The sequence below is a fragment of the Dendrobates tinctorius genome, unplaced genomic scaffold (assembly GCF_039654945.1).
Source record: "Dendrobates tinctorius isolate UK_male_01 unplaced genomic scaffold, ASM3965494v1 ptg000105l, whole genome shotgun sequence".
Classification (NCBI taxonomy): Eukaryota; Metazoa; Chordata; class Amphibia; order Anura; family Dendrobatidae; genus Dendrobates; species Dendrobates tinctorius.
In genome coordinates, this window is record NW_027361773.1 from 817,536 (window position 1) to 835,000 (window position 17,465).

Consider the following 17,465-nt stretch of genomic DNA (forward strand, 5'->3'; position numbering starts at 1 on the left):
AAGAAGGAAATGGACTGCCCCTCTACCATCCTGTAGTCAGTTTCAAAAACAAAATCCCAGACCAGGTTTTCTTAAATTTGCCTTGGACAAATAGCTTGCAAAGACCAACATTTACTTTTATTTTGCATTGCAATCACAGCTATGCTTGTGACTGCAGTGCACTCCCATGGCCTCAATACACCTCTGTGAGCATCCTGGGTGGGACGCATAGCAACCCTCGCATATGTCAGCGGTCACTGCCTCCAACTAAGCATGTGACTTATGAAGATAAATGCTTGCACCAGAAATGTTTTTTTTTTTTTTTTGCACAGAAAAACCTTTCTTTAAAACAGTGGTGGGGAACCTCAGGCCCCAGGGCCATTTACGGCCCTCAATGAACTTTTATCAGGCCCCCGAGCAGATTCTCAGGGACTGCATTCTTGGGCAGGGAGCTGTATTTTGATTGCCACAAACTCATTAATTTCTTCTTGCTCTGTTAGCACACACATACAGTGTTCACTACTGAACACTGAAGGGCATGTAATGAAAGATTACGTCCTGACACCAGTGCCAGAGTCGGGATGTAATTTGTGGGCGGAGTTTGTATGGCCCCTGAAGGATGGTACAAATATCCAAATGGGCCTAGGTAGAAAAAAAATTCCCCACCCCTGCTTTAAAAGCTGTGTGCGTATAAGGAGACACTCTAGGGCAGCGCTTTTTTTTTTTTTTTTTTTTTTTTTTTAAATTCCAGAAAATTTATATTCTCCCAAACGCTGCAACTTGTCAGTCAAACGTGCTTAGTGAGATCACACAGCCGATGACTGATATATGTTGCCTATGGATCGGGCAGCATACATCAGCTTTTGTGCTCCCTTTTGATGGTTGAATGTGTAGGGAGATAATGAGCTGTAAAAGGAAAACTATGGAGAATTTATAGTGAAAACAAAAAAATGATTTTTAGCCTCAAATGTATTCAAAGGGGATCTGTCAACAGGTTTTTGAAGCTAGGTAATCTGAAGGCAGCATGATGTAGAGTTTAAAATGCTGATTTAGGCGGTTTCATTTATGAAGCTATGTGCTGGTGTGTACTTATAATGAAAGATTTATCACTGTTTGGACTACAGCAGCTGTAAGACCTAGTCTGACCACACCCTCGTCCAATAATTAGCAGCTCGCTGTCTATAGACTATGTAAATACAACCTGGTGTAGTTGGGGGTAGCTTTTTAGCTCTGCATCATGTTACATCTAAGAACGCTGTGTCAGAACTGCTGCACCTAGTAAACCATTGTTGGATTCAGGGTCTCTCTTCCTACCTTATACTGCTCTAAGATTGGGTAGCAAAAACCTGCTGACAGATTTCCTTTAAGTGATTTTACCCATCACCATAAAAAAAGTCCGATTTCTTTCCAGAAAAGTCTTGAGTGTCATGCAATTTTTATGCGAGGACAATCCGTGGTTCGTTTTTTTTTTTTCTTACCCTAGCATCCGAAATACTTGCGAATGTGATCTGATTGCAATGAGATTTTAATATGCGCTTTTACATAGAGCAATTCTCTATGTAATTTACACATATTTTTCCAAGGAAATATACTTCAAGATAGTCTCTCTGTAAACTGTGTCCCCATGTCCTTTGAAAAAGCGGCATTTCTTCTGCTGTGTACAGTAAAATCACAGTGTGACATGATAGAATAGATATATACATATTGACATCTTTATATACATATTGACATCTTTATATCTTTCTAGTCTCCCACATTAGTACAGTGCTTGTGTAGCTTACTGTACATGTATATTTTTACATACTAAATTATTTTTTAACATTTTATTAACCACCTGAAGGTGGAAAGCGGGCAACTGTGGGCTGATATTAATAGCCTTGGAAGAAGCCATTGATATTGGCCACCTCTCAGACTAAAAACACCAGCTCTCAGCCACCCCAGAGAGGGCATGTCCATAGGCTAACCGCCAGAATTGGCAATCTTCTCTATTAACACTTGCCTTGGTGCTGTGGCAAGTGCGGTGATAGTAGGAGGGGGGGGTGTTGATGTCAGGTGAAATCAAGCTCAGAGGTTAGTCATGGAGAGGAGTCTATAAGACAGCCCCATTACAGACCCCCTTAGTAATATTGTATAAAAAAACACACACTCAGAATAAAGTTCTTTAATTGAAAGAATGACAGACTCCTTCAGTGAATTTAAATTAAACCATACTAACATCATTGCCTAGCCCACTGAAGCCAATGTCCCCTGTAACAGAATTAAAATAATAAACAACCACATTTCTTACCTGTCCGCCGAGAAAATAATCTATTTGTCCTGACACACGTCTAGCCCTGCTACATCTAGATGGCAGGCTGCATCGTTGCATGATGTGACAACACAGCCTGCCATCCAGCAGAGACACGAAGCTGTTTGTGCTTGCTCAACGCCTCGCTGTGAACTCCTTTCACCTCCACTGACATCACCCCGAGTGTGAGAGAGTTCACATGCTCGCGGTGCTGTCAGAAAGGTCCTGTGAGTTCACAGCCAATGAATTCCGTTCATCTCACTCACGTCAGCGCAAGTGCCTTTACAACTTTTCCCACGGCGCTTGCGCTGATGTCAGTGAGTTGAATTGAGTTCATGATCTGTGAACTCTTAGGACCTTTCTGATGGCAACACGATTGCAAGAACTTTCTCACGCTCGTGGTGACGTCAGTGAACTGAAAGGAGTTCACAGAGAGGCGATGAGCAAGCACGCATCGGTCAGTCTCTGCTTGATGGCAGGCTGTATCGTCGCATCATGCAACGATGCAGCCTGCCATCTAGATGTAGCGAGCTAGATGTGTTGTGGGACAAATGGATTATCATCTTCTCGGAACACAGGTGAGGAATATCATTGTTTATTTTAATTCTGTTACAGGAGACATTGGCGTCAGTGGATTGGGAGTTGACATGAGTATACTTGCTTTTAGTGAATGTAGATTCATTAGCCCCTTTCCAACATTGGGTGTAATAGTGCGCCCACGTCGGACTCCCCCCTGTTTGGGGGTGGGCTTCGACGCTGAGCCTGCACCTTTCCGGGTACATGTCAGCTGATCTATACAACTGACGTGCCCGCAACAGCCACGGGTGGAATCGAAATCCACCCGCAGCTGTTAACTAGTTAAATGCCGCTGTCAATCTGACAGTGGCATTTAACTTGCGATTACTGGAAACAAGACGCTAATCCCGACCATCAGTGACCCTGTCACATGATCGCGTGTCACCAATGGGTCAACATGACAACCAGAGGTCTCCAGCAGACCTCTATGGTTGTCATAGACAGACTGCTACCACTGGGCGGCAATCATAGCAGTGGAGCATTTCTGTTACACACAGGCGATCAGATCATCGCCTGTGTGTAGCAGAGGTGATCGAAGTAGTGCAGCTTCTAGTCTCCCATGGAGACTATTGAAGCATGTAAAAAAATAAGAGTTCAAATCACCCCCCCCATTCAAAATAAAACAATAAAAAAATCAATATACACATATTTGGAATCGCCACAATCACCCGATCTGTCAAATCAATATACACATATTTGGAATCGCCACAATCACCCGATCTATCAATATAAAAAAAAAAGTTCGCTTAATGACGCAATGACAAAGTCAAAACGCCAGAATTAAGGGTTTTTTGTGTCACAGTAACACTGCATTAAAATACAAGAATGGGCGATCAAAAGATCGTATCTGCAGCAAAATGGTATCATTATAAAACGTCAGCTCGGCACTCAAAAAAAAAAAAAAATAAGCCCTTACCCAACCCCAGATCACAAAAAATGGAGATGCTAAGGGGTATCAGAAAATGGCGCAATTTTCTTTTCTTTTAACAAACTTTGGAATTTTTTTCACCACTTGATTAAAAAAAAACCTATACATGTTTGGTGTCAGTGCGCTCATAATGGCAGGTCAGTTTTAGCATTTAGTGAATATGGTGAAAAAAAAGTTTGCAAAAAAAAGTGCAATTCCACAGGTTGTTTTTTTTTGTGACGACACTTGGATTTTTTTCCCCATTTTACAGTATTTGATATGTTAAAACTAATGGTGTCATTCAAAAGTACAACTTGTCCCGCAAAAAAACAAGCCCTCACATGGCCATATTGACTAAAAAATAAAGTTATGGCTCTGGGAAGAAGGAGAACAAAAAACGAGAAAATGCAAAAGCTGAATTGCCCCTTGTCATTAAGTGGTTAAATGAGCCTGTCATTATTTCAATTAATTTTTTTTTTTTTTTTTAAATACGTGATTACTTTGGTTTTTTTTTTTCTGTAGATAATTTAGTATGTAAAATACATGTACAGTAAACTACAGAACCCCTTAACGACCGCCAATACGCCTTTTAACGGTGGCAGTTAAGGGTACTTAAACCACAGTGCCATGATTTTTCCTATTGGTTCATTTTGACCCCATCACAGTGATCAAAATAAAAAAAAATAGTAAATCAAACACCCCTTTATCACCCCCTTAGGGAAAAATAATAAAATAAGTATTTATTTCCATTGGTTAGGGGCTAAGGTTAGGGCTGGGGCTAAGGTTAGGGCTAGGATTGGAGTTAGATTTGGGGGGGTTTCCACTGTTTAGTCACATCAGGGGCTCTCCAAACGCGACAAGGTGTCTGATCTTAATTCCAGCCAATTTGGCATTGAAAAAGTCAAACTGTGCTCCTTCCCTTCCGAGCTCTACCGTGCGCCCAAACAGTGGTTTACACTCACATATGGGGTATTGGCGTGTTCAGGAGAAATTTCACAAATGTAAAACGAGAAAATGAGCCACAAAATTTGTTGTGCAAATAAAAATAACTGGTTCTGAATTAAATGTTCATCTTTTCCTTCCACATTGCTTCAGTTCCTGTGAAGCACGTAAAGAATCGTAGAGATGGAAGGGACCTCCTGGGCCATCTGGTCCAACCCCCTGCTCAAAGCAGGATTCGCTAAATCATCCCAGACAGATGTCTGTCCAGCCTCTGTTTGAAGACTTCCATTGAAGGAGAACTCACCACTTCTCGTGGCAGCCTGTTCCACTCATTGATCACTCTGTCAAAAAGTTTTTTCTAATATCTAATCTGTGTCTCCTTTCATTCAGTTTCATCCCATTGCTTCTAGTCTTTCCTTGTGCAAATGAGAATAAAGATGATCCTTCTACAATGTGACAGCCCTTGAGATATTTGTAGACAGCTATTAAGTCTCCTCTCAGTCTTCTCTTTTGCAAGCTAAACATTCCCAAATCCTGCAACCTTTCCTCATAAGACAGGGTTTGCAGACCGGTCACCATTCTGGTCGCTCTTTTCCGAACTTGCTCCAGTTTGTTGATGTATTTTTTAAAATGTGGTGCCCAAAACTGGACACAGTATTCCAGATGAGGTCTGACCAAAGAGGAGTAGAGGGCAATAATGACTTCACGTGATCTAGACTGTATGCTTCTGTTAATACATCCTAGAATTGCATTTGCCTTTTTTGCTGCTGCATCACACTGTTGACTCATATTCAGTCTGTGATCTATTAGTATAACCAAGTCTTTTTCACATGTGCTGTTGCTTAGCCCTATTCCTCCCATTCTGTATATGCTTTTTTTCATTTTTATTGCCCAGATGTAGTACTTTGCATTTCTCCCTGTTAAAACCCATTCTGTTAGTTGCTGCCCACTGCTCCAGTTTATTTATATCTTTTTGAATCCTCTCTCTCTCTTCTCTAGTATTAGCTATCCCTCCTAGCTTTGTGTCATCAGCAAATTTAATCAGTTTACCCTCAATTCCTTCATCTAAATCGTTGATAAAGATGTTGAACAATACAGGGCCCAGGACAGAGCCCTGTGGTACCCCACTTGAGACATTCTTCCAACTGGATGTGAAGCCATTTACGACCACTCTTTGGGTCCGATCACTAAGCCAGTTATGAATTCACCTATCAGTTGCCTTGTCTATTCCATACCTAGTCATTTTTTCAATAAGGATTGTGTGAGATACTTTGTCAAATGCCTTGCTGAAGTCAAGATATACTATATCTACAGCATTTCCCTGATCCACCCAATCAGTGATTCTGTCATAGAAGGAAATTACGTTAGTCTGACATGACTTATTAGTTACAAACCCATGCTGACTGTTTAATCACTTCATTCTTATCCAGGTACTGACATACATGTTGTTTAATAATTTGTTTAAAGATCTTTCCTGGTATAGAAGTCAGACTCACCGGCCTATAGTTGCCTGGGTCCACCTTCTTCCCCTTTTTGAAGATAGGAACAACATTTGCTCTTCTCCAGTCTTCTGGGACTTCTCCTGTTCTCCAAGAATTCTCCTGTTCTCCAAGAATTTTCAAAGATTATGTAGAGGGGTTCAAAAATTTCTTCTGCTACCTCCTTCAGTACTCTGGGGTTTAATTCATCTGGACCTGGAGACTTGAATTCATTTAGGTTAGCTAAGGGTTAATTAACTTCTGGAATGTGGTTTTGAGCATCTTGAGGGGTGCAGTTTTTATAATGGTGTAATTTTTGGGTATTTTCTCTCATGTACACCCCTGAAAGTGACTTCAAAATGTGAGGTGATCCCTATAAAAAAAAAAAAAGTGTTGTAAAAATGAGGACTCGCTGGTAACCCTTATAACTTCCTAACCAAAAAAAAGTTTGAAAATTGTGAAATTTTAATAATTTTTGCCATATTTCCGTTTTTTTCATAAACGCAAGTCATATCGAAGAAATTTTACAACTTTTTACAACTAACATGAAGTACAATCTGAGATATAATATATTTTTTTACCGGATTGCACGCATCTGTTTTCCGTGCAGATGAGTATGAGCCCTAAAGGAAAAAGTCTCCAAAGGTGGACAATCCCTTTTTTTTTTTTTTTTTTTTTTTTATATTAAACAAGTAAAATGTCAGAGGACTGTACAGCTATTCTGGCAAGGCTTTTCACAGTAAGAACACCAGCCCCATCAGGTTTAAGAGATCTATGTAATAATTGAATGCAGTTTATATTGTGAAACCTGCCAACAGATTCATTTCAAAGTTGGAAGCTCCATGGTTAAGATCGGCAGCTGTCTGTCTTTCATCGCTAGACAACCTAAAGGTTGCGCCTTTTAAGAAAACCTAAGGAAGTGCCTCCAGATCTGGCTTGGTGTGTGGAGCTTGACAGCTAGGTGTGTTGTATCTGTCAGGTGTTGGTTTGTGGTTCCAGGCCTGTGCTGCTGTGTAATGTATGGCTGCAGGGCTGTGTGATGCAGATATAGCACTGCATGAGATCCTACATCTAAGCCTCTCGATATCGTCTCATTGTATAAAAGTTTCCCGGTGACTGTGCTTTGCCATCTTATTGTTGTGATGCTCTTCTTATCTCTATGAAGCATTACAAGAGGTGATTATTCATGCTGCTATACACTCCTAGACTTTGGATATGCCTTACTTGACTGTAATGAACGTAGCCGCATTCCCTGATCTAACCATGCTCCGTGCATCTGCTGCGAGTCCTGAAGGCAGCCTTTAAGCTTTCCAAAGCATCTGGGGAAGTGTCTCCGAGAAGGTATGATCTTCCTTTTTCTGCATTGCTGGAGTTCATAGGAGAGGAGTACAATGAGCTCTAGCGATGAAACCTGTTGGCTTTATGTATGAGCAGCTGGCGTCTTGTCTTGCTAACTAGCAATGATTCAAGTCTTGCAGATTGTGAAAGAACTGGTCTCCCCATCGAGACGCAGAGCCGCCACAGCAAAGAAAGGTAGGCGCTTTGGAAAGTGTGATCCTCAGCCTTTTTCTCATGAGACACTCAGCCTTTGAGATGTTCACAGAAGCAGTGGTCAGTGATGGGGATACTTTTTTCATCACCCGCTTCCTTTTTTTTTTTTCCTTCCCCATGTTAACCCTTTTATACTGCTTTCTTCTACAGCATAAAGGACTGTGGTGACATTCTATCACGGAGGTCAAGCTGTAATATGCTTACTACCCTGATGTATATGTCTGTAGGATTTGTTACTGACTTTACCAACTTATGCGAGCGTTCAGGTTACAGATGTGCAGGTCTGGAGCCGCTCGACTTAGCGATTCAGATATATATTAGCAGGTATTTGAAAATGCTCTGTATGAAATTTAGGAAATGATTAAATTTCAGAGAGAATGAATGTCGAAAGTGGAGAGCTAATTAGGTCAGGCGTAATACATAATAAATGGCCTTAATAATGTTTTTTTTCAATTATGTAAACGCTTTTAAATTAGCATATTTTTCTTCTGAGAATCAGAATTGAGATATTTGCCTATTGGATTATTGGGAAATAGAAATGCTAAAGCCTGTGGTGTTAGTGTAGCTAGAAAGTATGCACACACTTCTTATTGTGGTGCTTTGTATAATATATGATACAATGTAGCCACACAATCTGAATTCGCTACTGGACAGTATAGCACCCCTGCAGCGATGTCGGCACTGCTGTTTGTGGAGGGTGACATGACCCTGGCTGGAGCGATAGAGGTAAGTAACCATTGATTCTATTATCTACAGGGCGTTGGCCAGTAGTGGACAACCTCTTTTGAAAAGGTTTCCAGTGTTAATTTTTTACAGCCAAAAAGCACTGCATCGCCTGATGCCAGGGGAGCAGATCTGGCAGCATTAAACAGGTTAACATGTTGGGCGCCAAAAAATGTTAGGTTGAACAATAAGAAATGTTTACTAGTTGCCTGCTCCTGGCCCAATGGGTATTGATCAGTGCGCACTGAAAGAAATCACATCACACAGTTGGATGTAACCTCTTAGATCAATCTATGGCACAGCTCCAAGAGAGCATGAGAGAGAGAGACTTTATTGATTCAAATATAGGTTTATATAACCCCTATAAGGGGGCTCGGTTAACTCTAAAATGGGAGTGCTCGGATGTATTCCATTGGTTAGTGGGTTTGGCAGTGAGCTAGTCTGGGCGGATCCATGAGGACATCAAGCTGGGTTGGTCCATGAGGGCATCAGAGTGGGTGTCGTCATGGGCGGATCCATGGTGCACATGGTGTTTGGTCAAACAGGAAATTCCAGATACATGCGCACATGGTGTGTGATGAAAACAGGAAATGGCAGCCATCTTTATTGTCACACTTTGAGAGGAACTACCCAAAAAGTGTATTCTCACCTTACATGAGCTTTTTCAGATCAATCTCTTATGTCTTGAGGATAATTAAGTATTTGAACGGTAGGCTCTCCTCAACACCAGGATGGGGGTGGGGACCAATCATACCAGGATTCCATTAAAGAGAAATGAATATTCATTGCCCTTCACACCCATGGACGTGGAATGCAGGTAATATCAATTTCTCTTTAGCAGCGGGCCGAAGCCGCTCCCCCACCTCCCCACCACAGCTGGTACAGCTTTACTATAAGACGCACCCCCCATTTTCCTCCACATTTTTGGAGGAACAAAGTGCGTGTTATAGTCTGAAAAATACAGCATATAGTCATTACAAACAGAGTGAACTATTTCAAGTGTTTATTTCTGCTTATGTTGATGATTATGGCTTACTGCCAATGAAATCCCCAAAGTCATTATTTCATTAAATTAGAGTACTTTATAACACCAGTTTGAAAAATGATTTTAGAATCTGAAATGTTGGACTACTGAAATGCATGTTCAGTAAATTCATTCAATACTTGGTCGGGGATCCTTTTGCATCAGTTGTGGCGTGGCATGAAGGTTATCAGCCTGTGGCATGGCTGAGGTGTTATGGAAGCCCAGCTTGCTTTGATAGCAGCCTTCAGCTCGTCTGCATTGTTGGGTCTATTGTTTCTCATCTTCCTCTTGTCAATACCCCATAGATTCTGCGGTTAAGGTCAGGCGAGATTATTGGCCAATCAAGCACAGTGATACTGTTGTTTTTAAACCAGATAATGGTACTTTTGGCAGTGTGGACAGGTGTCAGGTCCTGCTGCAGAATGAAATTTCTATCTCTTAAAAATTTGTCGGCAGAGTGAAGCATGAATTGTTATAAAAATTCCCTGGTAGATGGCTACGATAACTTTGGACTTGATAAAACAGTGTATCCACACCAGCAGATGACATGGCTCCCCAAACCATCACTGATTGTGGATACTTCACACTAGACCTCAAGCAGTTTGGATCGTGTGCCTCTCCACTCTTCCTCCAGACTCTGGGACATTAATTTCCAAATTAAATGCAAAATTTACTTTCATCTGAAAACAACACCTTGGACCATTGAGGAACAATCCAGTTCTTTTTTGGCCCAGGTAAGACGCTGCTGACGTTGTCTATTGGTCATGAGTGGCTTGACACAAGGAATGTGACAATTGTAGCCCTTGTCCTGGATATGTCGGTGTGTGGTGGCTCTTGAAGCATTGACGCCAGCAGCAGTCCACTCCTTGTAAATCTCCCCCAAATATTTGAATGGCCTTTTCGTAACAATCCTTTCAAGGCTGCGGTTATCCCGATTGCTTGTGCACCTTTTTCTACCACACTTTTTCCTTCCACTCAACTTTCCATTAATATGCTTGGATACAGCACTCTGTGATCAGGCAGCTTCTTTGGCAATGACCTTTTGTGGTTTAGGGCCCCGTCACACTAGTTTTGTGACGCAACAGCGATCTCACCAGCGAGATCGCTGTGTGTTACAACGATCAGCGACCGGCCTCCCTGCCGGTATCGCTGATCGTTGATGGAAAGCCCTGGATATTTTTGGGGTTGCTGGTCTCCCGCTGGTCAGCACGCATCGCTGCGTGTGACAGGCGGGAGACCAGTGAGCAGGAGCTGGTAACTAAAGTATACATCGGGTTTCTAAGGGGGCGCGCTGTGCCTAGAAACCCTATGTGTACCTTAGTTACCAGCGCGCTGATGCAGGGAGCTGGTAACCAAGGTACACATCGGGTTTCTAAGTGACGCACGACCCTTAGAAACCCGATGTGTACCTTATTTACCAGCTCCCTGCATCAGCGCGCTGGTAACTAAAGTACACAGCGACGACGTGCGCTCGGCGTCGCTGGTGCTGATTACTGATGAAGATATCTGTTTGACAGCTCACCCGCAATTATGTAGCGACTCACCAGCGATCCTGACACATTGATATCATTGTCGGGATCGCTGGTGAGTCGCTATGTGTGATGGGGCCCTTACCCTCCTTGTGGAGTGTGTAAATGACTGCTTTCTGGACATCTGTCAAGTCAGCGGTCTTCCCCATGAATGTGGAGCCTACTGAAACAGACTAAGGGACATTTTTAATGCTTAGGAGGCCTTTGCAGGTGTTTTTTGTTAATTATTCTAATTTACTGAGATCACACTTGGGTTTTCATTGGCAGTAAGCCATTATCATCAACATTAACAGAGATAAACACTTGAAATAGATCATTCTCTAATGACTATATAATGAGTTTCACTTTTTGTATTGAAGAACTGAAACAAATTAACTTTTTGATATTCTAATTTTGTGAGAAGCACCTGGGTATTGAAAAAATTTAAAACTCCCAATAGATTTTCAAGCTTCTAAAATCAACCAGTAAGTGAAAAGAAGATGGCAAAGTGTTGTCACTGACCCATTCACGTGAACAGGCGAGTTCTGTCCACGAGACAGGCTAGAATAGGACATGTGTATATGTCAGTGGAAAAACCTGATGGCATGCAAACAACAAGCCCAGAGGTAAACCCTCTGGCTATGGGTGCTGTGATTAGATTTCATGTATTGTGAATCCACATGCAACAAACTGTGATGAATACATATAGATATTTAACAGCAGAACATTAGATACTATTACAGATCCAAGTAGAAATACCGTATGTTTTTTGAACCAAAATTGGGAATGGACCAAAAAAGTATAATAACTTTCTTTACACTTCTGTGTTTGGCTCAAGCAAAGTTGATTGCGGATTAAGGACAACACCGTGATTAGTTATATTTGGTTCACGTGCAAGGCCACGTTCACACGTTCAGTATTTGGTTATTATTTTACATCAGTATTTATAAGCCAAAACTAGGAGTGGAACAATCGGAGAGTAAATGATAGAAACACATCCACCAATTCTGTATTTATCACCCCCTCCTGGTTTTGGCTTGCAAATACTGATGTAACATACTGAACGTGTAATCGTGGCCTTAGTCATGATGGTTTTTGCAATTCAAAAACATTGCAACCGTAACTGGAGATCTTGTGAAGTCCAAAATGGAAAGGTCCAATGCTTCACCACTTGTTGCCACTTTCTTTCCTAGCACGTCGTCCTCTCCTCCCACAATATCTCAGTACTATATTGGGATGCGTTTTCAGAAGCACTGCAGAAAACAGACATGTGAGGTGGTAATAAGAACGGTTATAACATCTGTGCTGGTTCCTTTATCCCATGTTGTCTGCAGGCTGTGCACTTCGCCGTTGTTGTGGGTGACTACATCAGTCCTGGTTTTCTTATGGGACATTTGATGCCGCTAAATCGGGGAGCTATAGTGTTTGGATTTGATTACTCCTTTCTGAGAGCCCTGGATGGGGGGGGGGGTGCCTGTTATTTCAAAGGGTGGCCCAGCATCAAAAATGTGTTTTCTAAATATCTATCTTTACACTCTAACCACTTTTGTAATTTGCTTGATTACACAATGCCCTACAGTTTTTCCTATCTAGCTAATCCTTAAATGTTTTTAACTATACTTTCTGTTACATTTCGGTTGAGAGGAGTCTCAAATGTGGTGTCATAGGAGGCTGGGGCTGCACTCTCTCCCCACACTGTCCATGCGCTTCCTGGAACAGGATATTACAGGGTGCTAGTGCAATTACTGGTTTCTTGCATTGCCGCATTCCTCAGAAGACGTGATGAATTTTGTGGGAGAGTTGACTGTAGTGCACTCCAGCATTCTGCTTCTGAGAAAGATATCGGCAGGAGGCGGACGTAGATTCAGTGAGTGACTCCATCCCTTCCCCACAGCTTCTAGCACTGCCCTCAAATAGTCAGCAGAGGGCGGTTATAGAAGCAGTGACTAGCACTAATGCTGCCCCCTGATTGCGCTTTGTTTGAGGGCCGTGGTAGAACTGTGGGGCGGCATTGGTGTCACTCACTGCTTATATCTCTTCCCCTGACTACGTGTTCTTTCTCCAAAGCTACTGTGGCAGTGGAGATGGAAGCAGAGAGCCAGCGCTGCATTTGCCTCTCCCACAATCACCCAGCATCCAAATGTCTTCAAAGGAGGCAGTGACACAAGAAACTAGTGAGTAAATGCAGTGCTGCCCCCTGTGTCATCCTGTTCCAGGAGGGGCGATGGACACTGCAAGGAAAAAGTTCAGCCCCAGCCTCCTGTAACATCACACTTGAGACACCTCTCAATTGAAACGTTACTACAGTAAAAAAAATAAAACACATTTAGGCATTAGCTAGATAGGGAAGAGTGGTGGGTATTGTGTCAGTAAAGCAAACTACAAAAGTGGTTAGAGTGTAAGCACAGATGGTAAGAAACTACATTTTATTTGCTTGATCTCCTCTTTAAGCTCCTGGGTTTCAGACCTCCACAGCCAGTCAATGTCCGGCTTACCTGGCTTGTAGCTCTAGCCTTGCTGGGGTTTTCTACCTGATTCCTCCTGTTCTCTGACTTCTGATTGACCATCTGCTTACTTTACTATTTTTGTACCTCCTGTTCGAAACCCGGATACCTGACTTTACTTGCCAGCTTGATCCACCGAACAGCAGTTGACTCCGTGGCCCCGGCTTAGGGGTCCCTGTGTATGTCCAGATTTTACTACAAGGGTTAAATGGTGAAGGACAGGGCAACCATTGGCATCTGGAAAACAGAATAGCTTACCCCAAGCCTGTTCATGGTAGCCATTTTTGAGAGCTGCATGGTGGCCACAAACTGTGCCCTCACGACTACAATGCTGCATGCCTTTTTATAAAAAAAAAAAAAAAAAAAGTGTGTATGTGTGTGTGTGTGTGTGTGTGTGTGTGTGTGTATATATATATATATATATATATATATATATATATATATATATATATATATATATATATAATATATATTTATTTCATATAGCAATAGCACACATGAGCATAAACTTTGTAACATTTCCTATTAAAGGAATCCACCCTTGTTTCTCCTGAATTGATCGTTCACTCTCAATTCATGGGTAAAATCTGTCCTTGGTGAAGACTGATTTTTTTTCCTATTAATGAGATGAGTTGATGCGTTCAAAATTCTATGGCGTAGCTAGACTTTCTCCTGCAAATTTTCCTGAAATTCCAGTTTCTGTTCTCCATAGAAAACTAAGCACCAACGTTCATCACTTATCTCAGGCAGACTCTGAAAATCTGTATTCACTGAAGACAGATTGTTAACTGCAAGTTAAGAATTCTGAGAATGTAAAATTAGTCCAGGAAGAGAGAGTGGATTTCTCTGATAAAATATACATCAAAGTTGCTTATATTCTTGTGAAGTACTGTATTTATGTATTTGGGGAAAAAAAACAAGAACAAATGCAAGTAAACAGTTACGTTTTATAATATTTTTGACCTTGTTCAGTGATGTAAAAGAAATGGAGTGTCCCAAACTTGTTCTGAATTACAGTACACAGGGCCGGGAGAAGAAATCTTGTATTTGGCGTGTAATGTAGGACACACTATTGATTGACCAGAGAAAGCCAAAAATGACGTGGCTGATAAATGTGTTTCATTTTATCTCATTGAGCTGTTTTCCCTGTTTTCGCCTTGAGATCTGACGACTTGGCGAGGCCAATACTCTTCAGTGTAACACTTGGATGTCTGCGTAATGAATAAAAACAAAATACAGCGCTGGTTTTGTCAAATCCTTTCCGGTATTGCTTGGACAATAAGGCCTCTTTCACACTTCAGTTTTTTACAATCAGTCACAATCCGCCAGGTTTTAACCCCTTCATGACCCAGCCTATTTTGACCTTAATGACCTGGCCATTTTTTGCAATTCTGACCAGTGTCCCTTTATGAGGTAATAACTCTGGAACACTTCAACGAATCTTAGCGATTCTGAGTTTGTTTTTTCGTGACATATTGGGCTTCATGTTAGTGGTAAACTTAGGTCGATAATTTTTGCTTTTATTTGTGAAAAAAAACAGAAATTTGGCGAAAATTTTGAAAATTTCGCAATTTTCAAATTTTGAATTTTTATTCTGTTAAACCAGAGAGTGATGTGACACAAAATAGTTACTAAATAACATTTCCCACATGTCTACTTTACATCAGCACAATTTTGGAAACAATTTTTTTTTTTGTTAGGAAGTTATAAGGGTTAAAAGTTGACCAGCGATTTCTCATTTTTACAACAATATTTACAAAACCATTTTTTTTAGGGACCACCTCACATTTGAAGTCACTTTGAGGGGTCTATATGGCAGAAAATACCCAAAAGTGACACCATTCTAAAAACTGCACCCCTCAACTACTCAAAACTACATTCTAGGAGATTATTAACCCTTCAGGTGCTTCACAGGAACTAAAGCAACGTGGAAGGAAAAAATGGACATTTTATTTTTTGCACCACAAATTTTCTTTTATCATTAATTTTTTTCATTTTCACATGGGCTACAGGATAAAATGGATCCTAAAATTTGTTGGGCAATTTCTCCTGAGTACACTGATACCTCATATGTGGTCATAAACCACTGTTTGGGCGCACGGCAGGGCTCGGAAGGGAAGGAGCACATTTGACTTTTTGAATGGAAAATATGCTGGAATATTTAGCGCTTGCCATGTCGCGTTTGGAGAGTCGCTGTGCGCCTAAGCACTGGAGCTTCCCCACAAGTGACCCCATTTTGGAAACTAGACCCCCCAAGGAACTTATCTACATGCATAGTGATCACTTTGAACCCCCCAGGTGCTTCACAAATTGATCGGTAAAAAAAAAAGTACTTTTTTTTTCACAAAAATTTTCTTTTGGTCTCAGTTTTTTCATTTTCACATGGGCAACAGGATAAAATGGATCCTAAAATGTGTTGGGCAATTTCTCCTGAGTGCACAGATACCTTATATGTGGTCATAAACCACTCTTTGGGCGCACGGCAGGGTCCGTAAGTGAAGGAGCGCTATTTGACTTTTTGAATGGAAAATTCGCTCCAATCGTTATCGGACACCATGTCGCGTTTGGAGAGCCCCTGTGTACCTAAACATTGGAGCTCCCCCACAAGTGACACCATTTTGGAAACTAGACCCCTTAAGGAACTTATCTAGATGTGTAGGGAGCACTTTAAACCCCCAAGTGCTTCACAAAAGTTTATAACGTAGAGCAGTGAAAATAAAAAATCATTTTTTTTCCTCAAAAAAGATTTTTTAGCACGCTATTTTTTATTTTCACAAGGGTAACAGGAGAAATTGGACCACAAAAGTTGTTGTCCAGTTTGTCCTGAGTACGCTGGTACCCCATATGTGGGGGGGGACCACTGTTTGGGTGCACGGCAGGGCTCAGAAGGGAAGGAGTGCCATTTGACTTTTTGAAATGAAAATTAGCTCCAATCGTTAGCGGACACCATGTCGTGTTTGGAGAGCCCCTGTGTGCCTAAACTTTGGAACTCCCCCACAAATGACCCCAGTATGGAAACTAGACCCCCTAAGGAACTTATCTAGATGCATAGTGAGCACTTTGAACCCCCAGGTGCTTCACAGAAGTTTATAAGCAGAGCCGTGAAAATAAAAAATATATTTTTTTTTCTTAAAAATATTTTTAGTCCGCAATTTTTTATTTTCACAGGGGTACCAGGATAAATTGGACCCCAAAAGTTGTTGTACAGTTAGTCCTGAGTACACTGGTACCCCATATGTGGGGGGGGGGGGGGAGACAACTGTTTGGGCACACGTCGGGGCTCAGCAGGGAGGTAGTGACATTTTGAAATGCTGACTTTGGCATGGTCTGAGGGTGTCATGTTACATTTGCAGAGCCCCTGTGTGCCTAAACAGTAGAAACCCCCGGCATGTGACCTCATTTTGGAAACTAGACCCCCCAAGGAACTTATCTAGATGTGTGGTGAGCACCTTGAACCCCCAAGTGCTTCACAGAAGTTTATAACGCAGAGCCGTGAAAATAAAAATCATTTTTTTTCGTCAAAAAAAAAAGATTTTTAGCCCGCAATTTTTTTTCACAACAGTAACAGGATGAATTGGACCCCAAAAGTTGTTGTACAGTTTGTCCTGAGTACGCTGGTACCCCATATGTGGGGGGGAACCACTGTTTGGGCACACGTCAGGGCTCGGAAGGGAAGTAGTGACATTTTGAAATGCTGACTTTGATGGCATGGTCTGCGGGCATCATGTTACATTTGCAGAGCCCTTGATGTACCTAAACTGTGGAAACCCCCCACAAGTGACCCCATTTTGGAAACTATACCCCATAAGGAAGTTGCCTAGATGTGTAGTGAGCACACCGAACCCCCAAGTGCTTCACAGAAGATTATAACGCAGAGCCATGAAAATAAAAAATAATTTTTTTTTCCTCAAAAAATGATTTTTTAGCTCTCAATTTTTTATTTTCACAAGGGTAACAGGAGAAATTGGACCCCAAAAGTTGTTGTC

At 41.6% G+C, this 17,465-nt stretch overlaps 1 protein-coding gene across 3 annotated transcripts in view; it reads left to right on the top strand.

Moving 5' to 3' along the window:
- Nucleotides 1-17,465, top strand: part of USP6NL (USP6 N-terminal like) — a 267,801-nt gene that overhangs the window by 51,812 nt on the left and 198,524 nt on the right. The window contains exon 1 of one of the 3 annotated variants that reach the window (XM_073588990.1): nt 6,271-7,702. The exons of the other annotated variants lie outside the window; for them this stretch is intronic. Coding sequence (XP_073445091.1) covers nt 7,630-7,702 — 73 coding nt within the window. The 5' untranslated portion in view covers nt 6,271-7,629. Of the gene's footprint in view, nt 1-6,270; nt 7,703-17,465 lie in introns of those variants that run through there. 3 annotated transcript variants of the gene reach the window in all.